Genomic DNA, 20,043 nt, shown 5'->3' with positions numbered 1-20,043 from the left:
ACGCTGCAGTGTGAAGCCGCCCTGCACACAGCAAACACACAGCAGCATGCTGTGTAAGCCTCACGGCCCAGACTGGACAGCAGAAATGCTGCAAACGTCCAGATAAAGCGCCCTGCCACTGCAAATCACTGCATTTCTACACTTTCCATGTCACATAGCGCTGCTGGAACAAAAATAAAGCAAATAAACTCGGCTGATTTCAGGAATCGAGGTTTTAAATGAATAGTGCTACAAAAAAACCCTGAACACCTTGACTGAATACAGATGCAGGCGACGGGTGGGACTTTTTGCAAATATAAAAATATCTATACTGCAATTAAATGAAGTTAGAAATTGAGAAATTATTATGAAAGATGAAGAAAGTGCAGACTAGAATTAAAGAACATTACCGAAAAATAAGGCTTCTAAAAGTGCATCGATAACATATTATATCAAACAACCACGTCAAATCAGTCTATAACAGCAACGTAAGGTAATACTGCATATCACCCAACATACTGCACAACCAGGATCACTGGGCTACAGTAACCAGTGCAATAATCGCAAGAGAATAAGAGGAACCCGATTTAACTTGGATTAAAATCAAGCTCAACTGTAAAACAAGGCACTTATTTCCTTTACGATCCCATAAGGCTCTACAGAACCCAACTCAAACTCAGCCCGTTAGGCCTCCTTCTCTCCTCTCTCCACATGTACATCCAAGGTCAGGTGAGTGCAGGACGCTACTGCAGACCCTTTTCTGCATCACGAAATCGTTCAGATGTGGTTTGGTGCGAAACGCTCTGTTCTAGAGAAACTTGCAGTCAGAACTGCTCACAGTGGTGGTGATAGGAACCAGACGTCCACCTCTAAAAGCTCCCTCACAGAACGTTGTTACATGAAATGCTTACGAATGCACATGTGCGAGACATTGTCTTATGATAGTTGTGAGATTAACCTTCCTTCCTAACAGCTTTCTTCCACTGAAAATCAGGCCACAAGGCCATGTTTGGGCTGTGTATGTTTGTGTCCAAAAGTTTGTAGACACTTGATTCTGCAGAGTTTCTTCTGAATATGTAGGGTATTAATAGTGTGTTTGTCCTCCTTTGCTGCAGTAACAGCCTCTACTCTTCTAGGAAGGCTAGACGTCGGAACATTGCTGTGAGGATTTGGTCGCATTCCGCCATATACCTCCTCGTTTCTATATATACCTCCTCGTTTCTATATATACCTCCTCGTTTCTATATATACCTCCTCGTTTCTGCGCTCAGCTCCACTTACTCTATAGGTGCACTTTGTAGTTCTACAGTTACAGACTGTAGTCCATCTGTTTCTCTGATACTTTGTTACCCTGTTCTTCAGTGGTCAGGACCCCCATGGACCCTCACAGAGCAGGTGAAACAGATGGACTACAGTCTGCAACCGTAGAACTACAGAGTGCAGCTATACAGTAAGTGGAGCTGATAAAATGGACAATGAGCGTAGAAACAAGGAGGTGGTCATGCTGTTATGCCTGATCAGTGCAAGGATACAGTGCAGTGCAAAAGTTTTGGACATCTGAGAAAATTTGAAGCTTTTTATCTGGCCAGAAAAACACTAATATTAGAATAAACACAGACATCGTTCATGCAATAAGCAATGACTTTATGTATGTCACTGTATTAGATTAACCATTTCCAAGCCTCTCCTTGAGGAACCCAGTATGCTGCTCACAGAACCAAACTATTCCTGTTATTATTGTTACTTTTTTATTGCGTTTATGTCGACTTGCAATTATTCACGCACAAAAACACACTTACTGCTGAGATAAGCAATTTGTGCCCAAGTGCCCAGTACTTTCATATACATATATATACGAAATATGTATATTCAAAATGCGTGCGTGTGTGAATGTGTACAGTACCATTTCTCCCACTGGTCTTCCATCCAGCTGTCTCCATCCTCCCTGGAGTCCATGGCCAGACACAGCACCATCTGCGGGGCAGGGTGGGGTGGCGTAGGTCCCGGCGTGGGGAACCACAATTACTACCACGCACAGACACACCTACGTGGTCCTGACTTGTTCCTGGAAGCCTACAAGCCGAGGAAGAGGGAGTCTTCTGTCCTTCTAAACAGCATCATACCGTGGACCTGGCACTCCCTGCATATGGTGCGTCCTTCCCAGGGTCAATTAAAGTCAGCAGCGGATGAAGGGGAGAGAGAGCGAGTGAGAGAGAGAGAGAGAGAGAGAGAGGGAGAGAGAGGGAGAGAGAGCGAGAGAGAGCGAGAGAGGCGGAGAGTAAGGCAGGGTCCTTTTAAAGCCCTGCCACTCCACTGATTGATGGCCTGGATCGATGCGGCTCAAGTTGCCACCTCCAGCACACGAGCTCGGACGCTCAGGCCAGCAGCGGAGGAGGACTGGCTGCTGAGATCGATGCCATTGATAACGGCTGAAAATAAACATCTGGCCCCACCCAGACTGTACAACTACCACTCCAGGCCTGCGAATTAAGATTACATTTACCAGTGGCTGGACAAAATAATGGAAACCCAGCACAATGCACTGTAAACCCAAGCAAGATTTTTTTCTTGGAGATAACGGTAGCAGGAAAATGGACTATTCTCTAAAAATAATAGGCCCACTATCAGATATCTGTGTTTGCATTTACCTCCTCGAGGGCAAAAGAAAAGAAACACAATATAGTGTCCGTTTCAGAATATTTGCACTTTCTTTTCAGTGCAGTATTCAGTATTCGGTGTATTCATATAATGATTGTTATGATTTATTGAAACCCAAGGCATTAATGGACACAGTAATAAGCTAAAGATGTACAGAATCATTGTAGGGTACTTTCTATTGGAAGTACTGTCCCAGAACCTAAATCTACACTTCGGAAAAGAAAACACATTTTTTTCAACATTTCTTTAAAGATCCTTTTGACTTCTTATAAAGGTAAGAGATTTTGAGTTATCATGAGTTTAGTTTTTAAACAAAAAAGACTTGCTGTCCCACATTTTCATGTCTCAAAATGAGCTAAAATTGCTTTTTATCTGTCCCCAACTTCACTCTTGCTTTTTGGTGACTAATTTGATGCTTAGTGTCAACAATGACAGGTTATGATGGCAGCCGTAACCGTGGCCATCAGTCTTTAAAGGTTGGTTTAAACCTAACCTTTCTTCATCTCCGTTATGGTGTGGATAGTTTCTGGACATTCTTATTCTGGTGCAACAGCCAGATTCTCTAATGCCAAGGCAGCATTTTTTGTTTTTGAACTGATGCCACTAATGTCAAGAGACTAAATCACTGAAATCCTGCTTATGTTGAATATATTGTGTTTATATATATATATATATATATATATATATATATATATATATATATATATATATATATATATATATATATATATATATATACTGCTCAAAGAAATAAAGGGAACACTCAAATAACACATCCTAGATCTGAATGAATGAAATATTCTCATTGAATACTTTGTTCTGTATAAAGTTGAATGTGCTGACAACAAAATCACACAAACATCATCAATGGAAGTCAAATGTATTAACCAGTGGAGGCCTGGATTTGGAGTCACACACAAAATTAAAGTGGAAAAACACACGGCAGGCTGATCCAACTTTGATGTGATGTCCTTAAAACAAGTCAAAATGAGGCTCAGTATTGTGTGTGGCCTCCACGTGCCTGTATGACTTCCCTACAATGCCTGGGCAGCTCCTGATGAGGTGATGGATGGTCTCCTGAGGGATCTCCTCCCAGACCTGAACTAAAGCATCCGCCAACTCCTGGACAGTCTGTGGTGCAACGTGGCGTTGGTGGATGGAGCGAGACATGACGTCCCAGATGTGCTCAATTGGATTCAGGTCTGGGGAACGGGCGGGCCGGTCCATAGCTTCAATGCCTTCATCTTGCAGGAACTGCTGACACACTCCAGCCACATGAGGTCTAGCATTGTCCTGCATTAGGAGGAACCCAGGGCCGACCGCACCAGCATATGGTCTCACAAGGTGTCTGAGGATCTCATCTCCGTACCTAATGGCAGTCAGGCTACCTCTGGCGAGCACATGGAGGGCTGTGCAGCCCTCCAAAGAAATGCCACCCCACACCGTTACTGACCCACTGCCAAAGCCTGCTGGAGGTCATTTTGCAGGGCTCTGGCAGTGCTCCTCCTGTTCCTCCTTGCAAAAAGGCGGAGGTAGCGGTCCTGCTGCTGGGTTGTTGCCCTCCTACGGCCTCCTCCACGTCTCCTGGTGTACTGGCCTGTCTCCAGCCTCTGGACACTACGCTGACAGACACAGCAAACCTTCTTGCCACAGCTCGCATTGATGTGCCATCCTGGATGAGCTGCACTACCTGAGCCACTTGTGTGGGTTGTAGAGTCCGTCTCCTGCTACCACGAGTGTGAAAGAACCACCAACATTCATAAGTGACCAAAACATCAGCCAGAAAGCAGAAAGGTACTGAGAAGTGGTCTGTGGTCCCACCTGCAGAACCACTCCTTTATTGAGTGTGTCTTGCTAATCGCCAGTAATTTCCACCTGTTGTCTTTTTCCATTTACACAGCAGCTGTGAAATTGATTGTCAGTGTTGCTTCCTAAGTGGACAGTTTGATTTCACAGAAGTTTGATTTACTTGCAGTTATATTGTGTTGTTTAAGTGTTCCCTTTATTTTTATATACAGATAAAATCCATGCATGTGCCCCTCCACCATGACCGTGTATAAAATACTTACTAACATATTCCAAACTATTTCATGCAATAACTTTCTGTGAGGGAGCTTTTAGAGGTGGACGTCTGGTTCCCATCACCACCACTGTAAACAACTCTGACTCAGTAGGTGACTCTAGAACCGAGCATTTGACACCAAACCGCTCTGAATGACTCTGTTTACATCTTATCGATTCAATTCCCTTTTTCAAAGTGGGCTGGCCCAAGTTAACGCATTTAAAATATTATGTTTTAGTCCAATATTGCTTGGAATCTCAAATTACTGTTATTTTACACCTTTAACCATATTAGTATTAATGTAAAATGAACAAATCTATGCGTAGCCCGGTTCTAATCAAGACTGATTTAGTGAAGTGAAAGGGAGGTTAGGTACTGTAGCCATTAGTCTTGGGTGCAGGGCTTTGAGAGCCATTATCAGCTCATTAGAAATCCACTGCACTGATGAGCTCTGTTCTGCCGTAACAGCACAGGACTGAGAGAAACGTGACTGCATAAAAACAGAACCCAGAAAAACCGCAACGGCAACAGCACAGGCCTCATATGTTTTGCACTGATAAGTGTATCCGAAACCTTTATAAGTCTTTAAAAGTCTTTATAAAAGAAATATTTTCTAATATAATATATTTTTACTAGACAGCAGCCTTGCAAATGAATTTCTCCCGCTGAAATATGTGTGTGTGTTTAAGCGAGAGGAGGGCGAGGCAATGTTATACAGGAAAAACCAGCACAGTGTCGCCCTCTAGGGTGGAAATACAGTACTGCATTAAACACACAGAAAACTACTGGGAATGAAACACAAAAACAAAGCGCGTTCAGAAAATTTATTTAGATATATTGTGATCTACAGTAAAACAATGTAGACGCAATATACCGTGGAAACATTGTCTTTGTCGCTGACAGAAACATGCAGTGAGGAGGCTTCAATAAATTACTGCCTACAAACCGAGCAGCTCGCCATCCCAGCAGCGCTTCCATGAAAATAAACTCTTTTGTACAATACAAAAAAAAAAAAAAGACAAAATAAATAAAGCTATTCCACTTAGCTCGAGGGAACTTGACTTATCGTGAATGTACATGTTCGCGTGGAATGTACAGGGTTTTTTTTTTTTTTTGCTTTTTTGTTTTTTTTTTTAAACTTTGGGGGCTAAAGCAGCCTAAAAATGGTCAATATCATCAAACAGTAATAGATTCAGTCTTACTGGAAAACATGTATGATGGTTTACAGACACTGCAGTGCGGTAGTGTTTCAGAACTGTCTGCTGGAGACTGCAGAGTGGCTCTGGGGGAGAAACAACAGCTTGCGTGGTAACACTAATAACAGGCCCCAGAAATAGCAACATAATCATACGCGACAGTTTAATGATCGTTGATCTAGAATTGCGTCTGGCGCATTAATAAGTGCTACCCTTCGGATTGCTACTCCGCCCCGACGTTAGTTACAGCACTGTAAATGCATTTCATAAACGTATCATGCAGCCCGGAAGTCGTATGCAAAAGTTTACGCGCCCCGGTCCAATGACATTTTGTTGCTTTTCCAAGTGAAAGTAAGTGAAAGCATCCTTGACAGCAGGGGTTCAACCCCTCAACCACTAAAGGGCCTTATTGAGAAGTCTCAACAAATCTGTGAGCCATGTTTACATTTACTAATATTAATATTAATTAGTAATATTAATATTACTAATGATCCCAACTGGCTGTCGTATATTTAAAATACCAAAACTACAATGGTCACTGAATACGTCGATTCAGAAATAATTTTAAATAAAAACAAGTCGTCTTATATAAATCAATAGACTATAATAGCTACAGAACACTTTAAATGTCCCCAATGTACTGTAGGCTTTAGATGACGCTCCATTTGCAGGAAATGGACACCTGACATCTTTTTTTACGGTGCAGTGCATGCTGGGAACTGTAGTGCAGCTCACGGTGAAATAGGCCAAGATTAACAGTAAACTTAATCATTTTGCAGCCCGAATAGGATTGTGCTCCAGGCCCGACTTGGCCCGACTTGGCCCGCAGGCCTCATGACGCCTGGGCTCTATAGAGCACATTTTAATGCACAATAACTGTTTATTTGGTACATTTCAATTAGGGCAAAAAGGGGGAGGGGGGACAAAAATGTGCCTTATACAAAGTTTAGGGTACACAGATTTTTCTAATTGTGCACTAAAATGTGCAGAAGTGTGTTCCCTGTAGAAAACACACTTATTTTCACGTTTTTAAAATTTGCTACAAAACATGCAATTTGACTAGTGGTGCCTAAACCTTTGAGCACGACTGCAAGACATAAAAATTAAAAATAGTACCATCTGTGACTGCACGCATGTGACAATGATTCAATTAGCAATAGTCATTAACAAACTATGAGCCAAACGATTAAGATGCTGTTTATTATGGCCTGTTATTGCAAAGTGTTGCCAGTTGTCTCTTTCTTCGTTTTCTTTTTTAAGAGCTACGGACACAAAACCTCTGAACAGGCTGAAATATTATAGCCTCAACACTGAATTAAAAACAAAAGAAAAAAAAACAAAAAACGTCCCGTTTCATTTTGCTGCTTGTGTACATGGCAAGCAATTACTGACTTCTACGGCGTTTGTCTTCATACATTACTGGTGTCGGAAAACGACACGGCAGCTTCCGAAAGCTCCTCATCTGCAGTTCGAGACGATTACGCAGGACATGTCAAATCAGGCTAAAGGTCATAAATACTGATTCACACCTCAAGCTGAATGACGATCAGAAAAGCTCTATATTGTGAGGAAATGCTAATATATGAAGAACATAGAAACTCTTGAGCATCTAAGTCATGAAGACGCGTTTGCAGCTGTTTGGACAGTTTCAGACTGGAAAATAAAAAGAAAAGCAGCCTAAGAGATGCTGGGAGGAGACCAAAGGAAGCTGTAGCTCTGTCTAACGTACTGAATGGTAACAAACTGCAGTCTTTCAGTCCCTTCATCAGTTTGTTTGCTGATCCTGTGCGGGTAGCGGCTGTATAGCTGCTGCGCTGCGCTGACGTCGCGTTTCCGGTCATTCTGGATGGTTTCGAGCGTCTTCCTTTCCCCCCCTCTGTTCCTGTGTGGTAGCCACTCTACCATCTGCATCTGCCTGCGCAGAAAAGAAGCAGTTTCTATTAGAATCATGACCAATGAAGAAATTCTCCTAAAGAGGTCAGCCTTCGGGAACCCACAGCCAGAGCTCGGGCTGGTTCATAAAGACAGAAAACCTTGAACAATTCAAGTACATGTTAACCCTAAGAAGCGCAGGGTTTCCTATACATTTGATTTACATAACTATTTAACATTATTTATTACATTACAAATGCAACACCATCATTACAAGTGATCGATCATATTACGATGCACTGAAATGGAAATTCCGGGCCGTTACTGGAACTGAAATTCGAGACACATCGGGCTAAAACTGAATCCAAACGAGAGACAATAAAAAGCATTTTACATAAAATCAACATAATAAAATGATTTAGAATCTACTGTATGTGCTACTAAATCCAATATCCTCAAAAATAGGGAACGGTTGGTCATCCAAAGCAATTAATACCATCATTTTTAAGTTAAGTGATACTTTTTTAAGCGCCTCCGCATTGAACCCATCCGTGAAGTGAAGCACCACACACTAGGGGGCAGTGAGCACACTTGCCCGGAGCGGTGGGCAGCCCTATCCACGGCACCTGGGGAGCAAGAGGTTGGGTGTCTTGCTCAAGGACACCTCAGTCACTGACTGTCGGCCCTGGGGATCGAACCGGCAACCTTCTGGTCACAGGGCCAGTTCTGTGACCTCCAGCCCACGACTGCCCAATAAGAATTGTGTTATGTTTTGCAGTTTCACTGTCATTTCTTACGTTTTCTGTCACTTTCATAAATTGTGGGTACATATTATATTGTCAAGCTTAGGTTCGGTTCTGTATTCTGTGTACTGAGTGAGATGTGTTTTCCCGGTGGTATTAAACCCTTTGAGCGGACGTTCTCCGGTGTCGTACCTCCTCCTGATACTCGGCATGAACAGTGAATATAAATCTTCATAATGTCCCTCATAGAATCTGTGACAGATACTCATGGCTGATCGTTCAGGGTTTATCTGCTGCTGTTCAAACTGTTTGAACCAGTGCAGGAGGCTGAAAGGAACAAAGAGCGTTTATACTGGCCGTTTCCCATTTTCTTTACCATTCACATCATTTGTAAACTCTCTTTAGATTTCGGTAAATCATTGTAGGTCCATTCAATCTTTTAACCACACACGTGCACAAAGTCATTTATCTGGAACTCGTGAAACACTCTGGAAAGGTTGCCAGTCACCTTTTAAATAGGGTCATTTTAAAATTGTGGGCTGTTCAGTTCATTCCTAGAATTAGATTTACATTTCAACAAAAACAGGCAAAACAAAAGAGTGTAATTCAAGGAATTTTTGACCATTTCTATTGCTCCATTAAAAATGAGTTATTTATTGAAAGTAAAGAGCAGCTGCAATAAAGGTGTAAAAAAGTCAAAGAGTTTTGATAAGACAACGACAACTAACTACTCACTGAATATCACTAATACTGGAACTGGAAGGGAACTGGACTCTGGTCAAGGTGGCCGAGAGAAGGACATTACACAAACTGCTCTCCATTATGGAGGATGATGGCCACCCACTGCACAGCATCATCACGGACCGGAGGAGCATGTTTAGTGGCAGGCTGCTGTCACAGAGCTGCTCAACCGACAGATTCAGGAGATCCTTTGTCCTCAGAGCCATCAGGCTCTTCAACTCTTCCCAGGGGGTCAGAAGAGAAGGGTGGAGAGAGAGGAGGACTGAACCTGAATCTCGTGCTTATCCTGTGTTTCTTTATCCATCTGTACATATAGACGGCACATCTTGCACATCTGGACACTACACACTTTATTTGGTACCAAGATATGCACATATTTATTTATTCAGTGGTCATTACACGCACCGGCCACTTTATTAGGTACACCCAATTGCTAATTGCTAGTAAAAGCTGGACCCCCTTTTGCCTTCAGAACTGTCTTAATTCTTCGTGGCAGACTTTCAACAAGGTGTTGGAAACGTTCCTCAGAGATTTTGGTTGGTTGAGTTCCTGTTGCCTTTCTATCATCTGGAACCAGTCTGTCCATTCTCCTCTGACCTCTCACATCCACAAGGCATTTTTCGTCCACACAACTGACCGCTCACTGGATATTTCCTCTTTTTCGGGCCGTTCTCTGTAAACCCTAGAGATGGTTGTGCGTGAAAATCCCAGTAGATCAGCAGTTTCTGAAATACTCAGACCAGCCCGTCTGGCACCAACAACCACGCCACGTTCAAAGCCCCTTAAATCCCCTTTCTTCCAGGTCTGATGCTCGGTCTGCACTTCAGTAAGTTGTCTTGACCACCTCTACATGCCTGAATGCACTGAGCTGCAGTCGTGTGATTGGCTGGTTAGCTATTTGTGTTAACAAGCAACTGAACAGGTGTACCTAATAAAGTGTGTGTACCTGTAACAATCATTATTGTACTGCATCTCTCATCTCAGGTTATAGATATCATCACAGACTGTTGTATTTTTTCTATTTGTATATATGCCTGTTGAGAGAATCTGGTATATTTATTCTTGTTATATGTCTACATCCATATTACGGTTACTGTAGTGCGTCTACTACTGGCTGCTGAATGTCCTTCGGGATCAATAAAGCATCTGTCCATCTGAAAAGATGGAAATATATTATGGCAGGCCTAGTTTCTCATTAACATTAAAAACTTCATTACCCTTGAGTGAGCAGCAGTGTTGCCAAACATGTGGCCTGTGGGCTGGCAAGGCCTGATAAAGCAGCGGTTCTCAAACTGATCCTCAGGGACCCCCAGATTTTTGCAGCACATAATGATACAGCAGAAATGTGGACTGTGTAGGAGTCCCTGACGACAGCTTCGAGAACTACTGCGATCAAGGTTCTAATCTGGCCTGTCAAAACAGTTTAGAACTCCTGTCTTAAATTGAAACCATCTTGTGGAGAATAATTGAAATAAAAGATCTGGCATAAGAAATGGGTAAAATGCCAGCATGTGTTATTCCACTAGGGGGCAAAGTAGAGCATTCATATCAGACCTGAGCTGAAAACTACAGTGATTTGCAAAAAGTTTTTAATCACAGCTGAGACACCAGCGTTGCACTGCCCAGTTTCCACATATTCGCAATGATTTGCTGTCTGGAGATCTACATGTAGGTCATACATGTCCAATCAGTTTGTGCACCTTGCAGATAAATAACAATAACATTTTTAGGAGGAGTCAATGTGTGACTGGCCTATAACACTGACTTTTTGGTCCGACCCACTCGATAATGTAATGACACAACTTAACCTACAAGATCTCATTCACTCTGGCAGCTGGATCAAATGCTCTTTGGCCTTTTTGATTAGGTACCTGCGTGGTCACTGCTTGTTGGTGGTCTGCGGCGGCTGTTCGCTTGCTTTGGCCTGGCTGGTGTGCTGGACTTTGGGGTTCAGTGAGGTCCGGTGTTCTGGGGTCCGTCCTCGTTTTCTCTGGGCAGGGGGAACTGAAGCTGTTGCTGGAAGCTGGGGGTCGGGGTCAGGAGGCTGAGGTTGGGGCTGGGTTTGGGTTTGTTGGGACTGGGTTTGGGTGGAACTGGAGGGGACACCTGTTTAAAAAAAAAAAAAAAACACAACCACACACACACACGTGAATATAATTGTATAAGCACACTACATACACACAAAACCCCCCCCAAAATATTAAATATTTTTACTGATGGTTTTGGGCTGGTTGGAGTCCAGATTGTAACGCTGTACAGAATATCGGACTCTTCTTCCTTTAAAAGCTGGAAGTTTACCAACAAGACTTCATCACTTAAAGAAATCAAAGGGAAAAGCTCTCCCAGAGCAATGATGCAATACCGATTGTAATAAATGTGAATAATAATCAATAATGAAGATAACTTTGATTATTGTAGTAATAATTATGGCTATAATTCTGGTTAGAAAATTTACGGTTATAATATTATTTCTTCTTCGTCACAGTTGCCGTAGTAACAGTAATATTAGCTGAACCCTGTAAACCCAATCAATTCTTTTTATTATTCTACTTCAAATATTTTGAAGGTATGACGTTGGATAATACGCCAGTTTAGAAGAGGACAGGACCTTAAAGTAACCTAAAAGCCGTGCCTTTATCTTTGGACTGAAAGTCTGAAATGAATGGAAGTGAATGGAAAGCTCCTCTCAAACAGCCCCTTAGTGCCTAAGCAGCTCACCTCCAGCGCCAGGCTTTGGAAGGCAGAAGTTTTCAGGCAAAAAAGATGTAGTACACAAAAATAGCAGTGGGAGCCACCACCCTGCCTACACTCTACTTCTCCAGCTTTGCACAGAATGGTAAGACAGGGTATTCAGTGCACCAGCGCCATCTAGAGACCCGAATGTGCTAGAACCGTACTGCCTCACGGTCCGAAAACCATATCTTCAGAAAAAAAGGTGCTTGAAATGTATATGAATGTGGTGAGGAAGTAATTTTGAACCATTTCTACTCCATTCATCATGAAATGATCACATAAAGAATGATGTAAAGAGTAAACAGAGTGAGGAGGTTGTGTATCTAATGTGGCAGCGTGGTCAAGTTTAAGAGCCCCGTTATAGAGCACGTACTGAAAGAGCTGGTGTCGCTCAAAAAAGTTCAACATTGCCATCAACAGATATCGATGCCGCATCCATCGCTTTATAAAATGGAGCGGTCAACCACATTTTCTCATGTCCTTCTTAATTCTTGACTGAGTACAGTCTGTGGCTAACATGAAGCTTGGTTGGTTGGTGTAGTGGGTAACACCTCTGCCTTCTACACTGTAGACTGGGGTTCAGTCCCCACCTGGGTAAGCACCCTACACTATACCAATAAGGGTCCTTGGGCTAGACTCCTAACACCACCTTGGCCGCCCCCTGGGTAAAATGATCAAGTTGTAAGTCGCTCTGGATAAGAGCGTCAGCCAAATGCCATAAATGTAAAGTGTAAATGAAGCTGGGCAGTTCGGAAAGCTGAAAGATTTTTTAATAAAATTATTGCTCATCTCTGCAGCACAATGAGAGAATTTTAGAAAAAAAAGAACATAAACGTCGAGTCCTACATGGTAATATCGCTGAACAGAACGAACTCATTCAGCTTTCAAGTTTGGGTCGAGTCGTCTAGCTGTTGTAAGATTACATTTCATTAGTAAACACGTATGCGAAAGCTGGAAAACTCCAGTCAAAACACAAGAAAACACCCTTAAATCTGGCATTTTTATATTCATCTTTGGGTTTTCACAGTTCTGAGTTTGGAACATTGGATTTTACTGCTGAACAGCTTCTGACGTTGTATACAAACAAACATACCACTGCTGCTGGCCTGAGAGTCATCCGACAGCGGGGGCTCTGCCTCCTCCTGTATGGTGGGCACAGATGCTAGCAGACCTGACGAAAGAGAGAAAACACAAACAAAAATAGGGATGCATGATAAACATATCAGTACCGACAGAAAACGGCTTTATAAACTAATGATATCAAATATTGATACGATTACATTTCCACTGAATTCATTTTCTGTGTTTAGAGGTTTGTTTGCACTGATGAATTTATCCTCTTTGCTTCAATGTAAAAAAAAATAAAAAAAAATAAAAAAAATGCAAACAACACTATAAACACATCATCTTGTCAAATTCAAGTCATAAAAAATGTAGTTATGCGCCACGAAAAAGAAAGCTGGCTTAACAAAGCTACTGCTACAATATCCCGAGTGGCTGTGAAGGTGTGGCTAGGCAGGTTACTATGGAATCCCAGGTGGTTGCTAAAGCGTTTGATGTGAAATGGTGAATTATAGAGAAGTATGATGGCACTGCTGTCGCCATAGTACTAGGGCCATTGTACATACCTACAAAACAAGCAAGCACTGTCTACGAAGAGTTACTCACTAAGGCCTCTGTAGTGGGAGAGCTGTTGGTAGACCTGTTTCATCCTCTCGATGTTGAGGCGGCTGCTCTCGGCGTGGTTGATCATGGGTTTGGGGTAGTCCACTCCCACCACACAGTTGGCCGCCTTCTGAACAGACTCCGGCGCATTCCACGGCTCGTAGATGTAGCGGTTCGGATAGTCCTTCAGCTTTGGGATGTATCTCCTGCCGAATATCAGAACAAACAATAAAACCAATAATACCCAACAATTTTTGCCTATTAAAGGGATTAAGGGATGTTTCAAAAGGAAGCTCCCACTCTCTCTCATTCATATTAAACACAATACTGAGCGTTAGAAATGACATAGAAATGAGATTTTTTTTAACACACACACACACACACACACACACACACACACACACACACACACACACACACACACACACACACACACACACACACACACACAGAAATCATTAAAGCTGCTAATCAATCATCTAATCAATAATACTGCTGAACTAGTATAAGCTGACAGTGAAGCTGCTAGACTACAGATTCTTACATTTTTCATACAAAAGACTGTTACATTTCATGTTAGAGGGAAATATGACAGTTTTAATTGTACTGTGAAAAAAACTACAATCCACCATAATATACTTTTCTGAAGGTAAACACACTGAGCCTCATTCAAACCCCCTTTTCAAGAAACTTCTTCTTAAAATCTACTTTATAGTTTTCACAAAGATCCAGATGTTCACCACTGTTTTCTTATTCGGGATTTGTTCTTGGCTAAGAACACCACACTTGATCCCATAAGACGGGAACAGTTCTACGCTCTCATCATGAATCTGACGAAGACCTTTTCTTAGGACTTTTCTCAAGAACAAGTTGAAGAATAAAACTTGGGAAGATGGTGGTGAATGAGGGCCATTGTGACGGTCTTTTTTCAAAAAATTGGAGCTACATAATTCAAAACCAGGTCCAGATGTTTTAGAACTGATACAGTAGAACAGCTTTTTCTTCCACTGAGCAAACACCGAGGTGTAATACAGCGCTTTATTCCAGCCGTGTACTGCAGCAAAGCAAAATCCAGGCTTTGGACGTTCACACTGGCGCTTATGCAACCCTGCGTTGTTCTGTTAAACATATCTGCAGCTCCTTCTAGCATCAGAGCTCTAAACCAATTGAGAGACGTCAGCCACCAGCGCATTTCCCTTTATTTAAGTGACAAAAGAAAAAAACTTTACACAACAAACCATCTAGTAACCAGGCATTGTGCAGTGTTTACTCAACCGACACAAAAGACAGCCAACAAAGAACCTATTAGAGCAGTCTCAGCAGACAGTAAGCAGTTTCCTGGACTCCACCTCCTGCAGAACTTGCACCCAACCCTAATTAGACATGCCTGCGTTTACTATTCAGATACTGCCGAAGATTCTGCCATGATGGATCTGCACTTTTAACGAGAAAAGGCCCACAATTGAAACAAAAGTGTCAAAATAAAATTACGTGAAATTACACGATTGTGTGCAAAAGCTTCAACACTCCCAGCCTAATTGCACGATTTCCCAAAAGTTTGGCCGCCGCTGATTAAATTACGTTTGGTTGATTTCCTAAGTAAACATTAGCCCACATGTGGGTCAGAGCAGAGTGTTTTGATGAATCGCCCCTTAAACCTAAACGACTGTGGTCGAAATAATCCAGGCCTTGTCAAAGAAACACTCACAAATGTGGTTTTCTAATCACACAGCATTACAGTCTACATGATATTGTGTCCTGGTCTTGTGGGGCCAGAAAACATGGCGTAATAAGAACGAGCATCTGTGAACAAGCTCAAACTTTCAGGGCTGGATTGCGCCAGAAAGAAGGCTGCGCCCTCTCGAAAATCCATCAGCTAAGCGTGGGGCAGCATGCTCTTTTCACGTCCGCTGTACAATCAATAACACAAGTGATGCAAACTAGTGAGCGGAAGGCCATCATTAACTCAGTTCACTCTTCAGGATGTTTCAGAAACGCCCTTCAGTTCAGTTTTGCTCAATGCATGAAATCTATTTAGTGAAACCAGTACAAAATGGTTTGAAAGCGTTAACTCGAGAAGAGAGACTGAACTTCTTGGCCAACTGGAAAAGGTAAGTGTGTAGTTTCCTAAGCCTGCCTGGATGTTTACAACTTGTTTAAAACACAAAAGCACACGGGCTTGGTGATGCGTCCAATACTGTCCGTAATAGAAGAGCGAGAAAACTTTTAAATGCAAAGGAGATTCCAGCGGCACGCACAGGTCACAGCACTGAAATGGAAAGGAAAGTAGCTTCAAGCGCTTTCAGACAGACGTTTAGGCCTTGTTCACACAGCAGGTAAAAATCTGATCCTTTACTTCATATATGACACAGGTAGGGCGGCACAGTGGTGTGGTGGGTAGCACTGTCGTCTCACAGCGAGGAGGGACTGGGGTCGATTCCCTGGCCGGGGTCCTCTCTGAGTGGAGTTTGCATGTTCTCCCCGTGTCTGCGTGGGGTTCCTCCAGGTTCCTCCCACAGTTCAAAGACATGCAGTCAGGCCAATTGGACATGCTAAATTGCCCCTAGGTGTCAGTGTGTGAGTGACTGTCTGCCCTGCGATGGACTGGCGACCTGTCCAGGGTGTATCCTGCCTTCCGCCCAAAGACTGCTGGGATAGGCTCCAGCACCCCCCCGCAACCCTGACGGAGAAGCGGCTTAGAAAATGGATGGATGGATGACACAGGTGTGTTTATGTGTCCGTGTTAACAGCCAAAAAACACACTGAATCTGACATTTTTCATTCAGAAGGGACACTTTTATATGTGGCACTGAAATCTGATACATATGCGATATGCAGCAACACGACTCTTGTGGAACTAATGCAATCTAATCTAATGGAACTTGTGCGATTTTGTACGTCAATCCAACTCAACATTCATTATAATTGGGGCAGTCATGGGCTGGAGGGAACTGGCCCTGTGACCGAAAGGTCGCCGGTTTGATCCCCAGCGCCGACAGTCCATGACTGAGGTGTCCTTGAGCAAGACACCTAACCCCCAACTGCTCCCCGGGCGCCGTGGATAGGGCTGCCCACCGTTCCGGGCAAGTGTGCTCACTGCCCCCTAGTGTGTGTGTATTCACTAGTGTGTGTGTGGTGTTTCACTTCACGGATGGGTTAAATGCGGAGGTGGAGTTTCCCCGGTTGTGGGATCAAAAAAATATCACTTAACTCACAACTTAATTTGGTGCTGCTGAGAATCAAACATTTGGGGTGATGTTTCTGTACAAAAATGTATTAGAGACGTATCCGAAACCTCCGTGTTCGAAGAGATTTTGAACGAGGCGGCAGTCTGAAAGTAAAGTTTTTATAAAAATAAATAAATAAATAAATAAATAAATCAGAGGACACGAACACATTCTGGGTGATGAGCCCAGCTGTCAGTCAGTGAAGCTTCATGATGGCTCCGGTGATGCTGGCGAAGCTGAAACTGAACCCTGACCGAAACATGATTGTTTACCTCTGGATGACTCGCCACGTTAAGCATCGTTCCTTTGTGCAGGCGGGTCAGTTTAGACGCGTGATCTGTCTGAACAGCCAAACAAGATTTGGGCCACTTTTACCTGCTGTGTTATTCCATCAGTGGCTTGACGGAACCGCTGTGGACGATTGGTCAGTGGCGAGTAAATGATCATGAAAGCATCACTTTCTGTGTTGTCGCACCTGTGAACAAGAGAGGCCACAAACAGCTGCCGATATCCCAGCGTCATCCCAGTGAGCTCTTCTAAAGCTATTGCATAGTGTAGTTTAGAGGTTTTTCTATCGCAAGAAATATAACCGAATGTAATGCGTTGTCTGCACGTGTGACAGATACGCTCATGCTTAAAGGTTTTGGGGGCACATTTCAGTGATTTCAACTTGTTAGCAACAGACTTGTTTTCCATTGGACAACATCGAACAAGCGGCCACTTATTTTGAGCTCTGCCATCAGGAGATGTTTTGTTTCCACCCACATCTAGCCCAAAATTTCTCATAATTACCCCCGACGTTCTTGATATGAGATCATGTCTGGCTCCACGACACTATGTGCCACCCAGCTGTAAACTTTGCCCAGGATCGCTGGAGTCTCTGAAGTACAGTAAGCTGTGTGAGTACAATAAGTCCTTGCCAAGGCTGTAAGCTAAAAGCACTCTTGCTGTATGTACTCTACTCTAAGGCTGGTTTACCGTATGTAGTCCCCGCTGGGGTCAGTGCGTCGGCCGAAGCCAACTGGGCAGTAGCAGTGGAAGAACTGCTGGAAGAAGGCGCTGCAGGAGAGCCACATCCAGCTGCCGGCATTTACACTCCAGTCAGCGTCCAGCAACAGCTCCTCAAACACCTGCCAAGGAGGAACACAACACGGTCAGATCCTCACTAGGAATGGGCGTGGTTATTCAAATACTTGGACACACGCGTGGCTTCACAGCAGAATTAGATTTATAGGTATTAATAAAATAATTTTCCTTTACAGTAAAATAAAGCTCTGCTGATCCTTCAACACAGTTTAACAGTAAACGGTCTTAAACACTGGAGTTAATGTAGAACTGCTGATTCACCCTTTAACCCTGAAGATCAGAGCAGACGGCTGGTCACCACAGCAACACAGACAAAAGCTCTTGTAGCTAACGAAACGGCAAAGAGAAAGATTTATATGCAGATCTATAACTTAGACGAATGAGCTTGTGTGTGTTTACACTAAACCAGCAATAAAAAGCCACAAAGCTTTAGTCAATTTTCCAGTTCCATCTTAAACATACATTTAGGGTGGAAATGGGAAAAGTCAAACAAGAAGCTGGCGAATGAGATGCTGACTTTAGGCGTGTAAAAAATCTAACGTGGAGACATTTTACAAGAAACTGTTCCACATTGGCAGAAAGGTTTCCTGATGGAGATGTGAGAAGAGCTAGAGTAAAAGCTTAAAGCAGAGCAAGTTTGTATTTTTGGTCATAATATATTTTGCAGGTCTATTTTGGTGCAATTTCCCCCTGGGATCAATAAAGGAATCTGAATCTGAATTAATACATACTGAGATGTATTTAAAGCCAAGATGTCAAAATGGACATAAAACGTGGCTCCTATAGTAGTTCGATCTTTGTTGAAAGTCAAAATGGCTCTATAGCCTAATGGTCCCAACTAAGCAAAACTATAGAGAGAATTTATACGATTCATCAGTGTTAAAGCTGTACTATGTACATTTGGGGGATCTGGAGACCTCCCTGGCGGAAAAGTGTAACTGCACGCAACGCCTGGAAGAATGTATAGTAGTGTGGGTCGTGCTTCGGACCCTTTTCCAGAGCGGATTAATCTGATGACTGAGGGAGTTTAGTTCCATCCACAATCTGCTCCAGCAAAGTGACTTCTTAACTGGCTGAATCAGATGCATTAGTCATAAGAATGAGGGGCAGCATGTGACTTGCAGTTTGAAATAAAGTGAAAAGTCCAGGAGGAGGGTTGGAGACCACTGCATTAAATAGGGCACCACATAGCCCTGCTGTTTGGTTTTGTGCCTTTGCGTACCTTCGTGCCGCTCTCCCAGCTGATCCACAGGTCTCCGCGGGTGAGGAAGCAGGCCACGGCGTGCCGCGCCAGGTGATGGATCCAGCCCTCCTGCCTCAGCTGGGTCATGATGGCGTCGATCCAGGGGAAGCCCGTGCAACCCTCTGCCCACTTAGCCAGCGCCTCAGGGTTGTGGTCCCAGGGAATCTGCACGCAGATGGGGTTCCCTTCCATGCGGTCGAAGTTGGGGTTGTTGGTGGCCGCCGTGTAGAAGAACTCCCGCCATAACAGCTGCCCGAAGAGCGAGAGAGGGGGGCTGGATTTTCGGCGCAGCTGGAAAAAGGACGATGACAGGAAGACATCGGATTAAACAACGAATCCCGGTCATCACTGGTATTGTGACTCGCGGCTCATTGAACCACGTGGAGAAGCATAGATTCTACACGTTGGATCCACACCTCAATTGTGGTTATAAGTAGAACATATTTTATTATGTTTTAAATTTGACGATATTATCACTGCATAGTTTTTTGTGCTTTAGATACGATCATAAATGCATCAACTTTTTTTTTAAACTCATAAATTTAACACATAACTACACAGGAACTGTAAGCTTTCTTAGGTGTGAGTGACTGCCTGTGTCTGTCTGTCTGCCCTGCGATGGACTGGCGACCTGTCCAGGGTGTATCCTGCCTTCCGCCTGAAGACTGCTGGGATAGGCTCCAGCCCCCCCCGCGACCCTGACGGAGTAGCGGCTTAGAAAATGGATGGATGGATGGATGGATGGGCAACTCGTTTGTGGTTCTAGATCGGATACATATCCCATTTGTGGTCACGCAACCTAAACAAGAACGCTCAGATCGGAATTCATGCGTCTTCT

General features: G+C 43.3%; 2 protein-coding genes across 2 annotated transcripts in view; both read right to left on the bottom strand.

Annotated features, from left to right (window-relative positions):
• The window catches only part of mapk8ip1a (mitogen-activated protein kinase 8 interacting protein 1a), a 41,978-nt gene extending 40,025 nt beyond the window's left edge, over positions 1-1,953 (bottom strand). The window contains exon 1 of the mRNA XM_017698785.2: positions 1,883-1,953. Within this exon, the coding sequence (XP_017554274.1) occupies positions 1,883-1,953 (71 nt within the window). The remainder of the gene's footprint in view (positions 1-1,882) is intronic.
• A 3,556-nt stretch (positions 1,954-5,509) lies between these two features.
• The window catches only part of cry2 (cryptochrome circadian regulator 2), a 33,657-nt gene continuing 19,123 nt past the window's right edge, over positions 5,510-20,043 (bottom strand). The window contains exons 7-12 of the mRNA XM_017698836.2: positions 19,185-19,496; positions 17,855-18,006; positions 13,653-13,855; positions 13,078-13,155; positions 11,123-11,357; positions 5,510-7,810 (exon numbers count right to left, since the gene is read on the bottom strand). Coding sequence (XP_017554325.1) covers positions 11,131-11,357; positions 13,078-13,155; positions 13,653-13,855; positions 17,855-18,006; positions 19,185-19,496 — 972 coding nt within the window. The 3' untranslated portion in view covers positions 5,510-7,810; positions 11,123-11,130. The remainder of the gene's footprint in view (positions 7,811-11,122; positions 11,358-13,077; positions 13,156-13,652; positions 13,856-17,854; positions 18,007-19,184; positions 19,497-20,043) is intronic.

Source organism: Pygocentrus nattereri, chromosome 8 (genome assembly GCF_015220715.1).
Source record: "Pygocentrus nattereri isolate fPygNat1 chromosome 8, fPygNat1.pri, whole genome shotgun sequence".
Classification (NCBI taxonomy): domain Eukaryota; kingdom Metazoa; phylum Chordata; class Actinopteri; order Characiformes; family Serrasalmidae; genus Pygocentrus; species Pygocentrus nattereri.
Note: the sequence above shows the minus strand (reverse complement) of the source record. Positions and strands in the feature narration are given on the sequence as shown.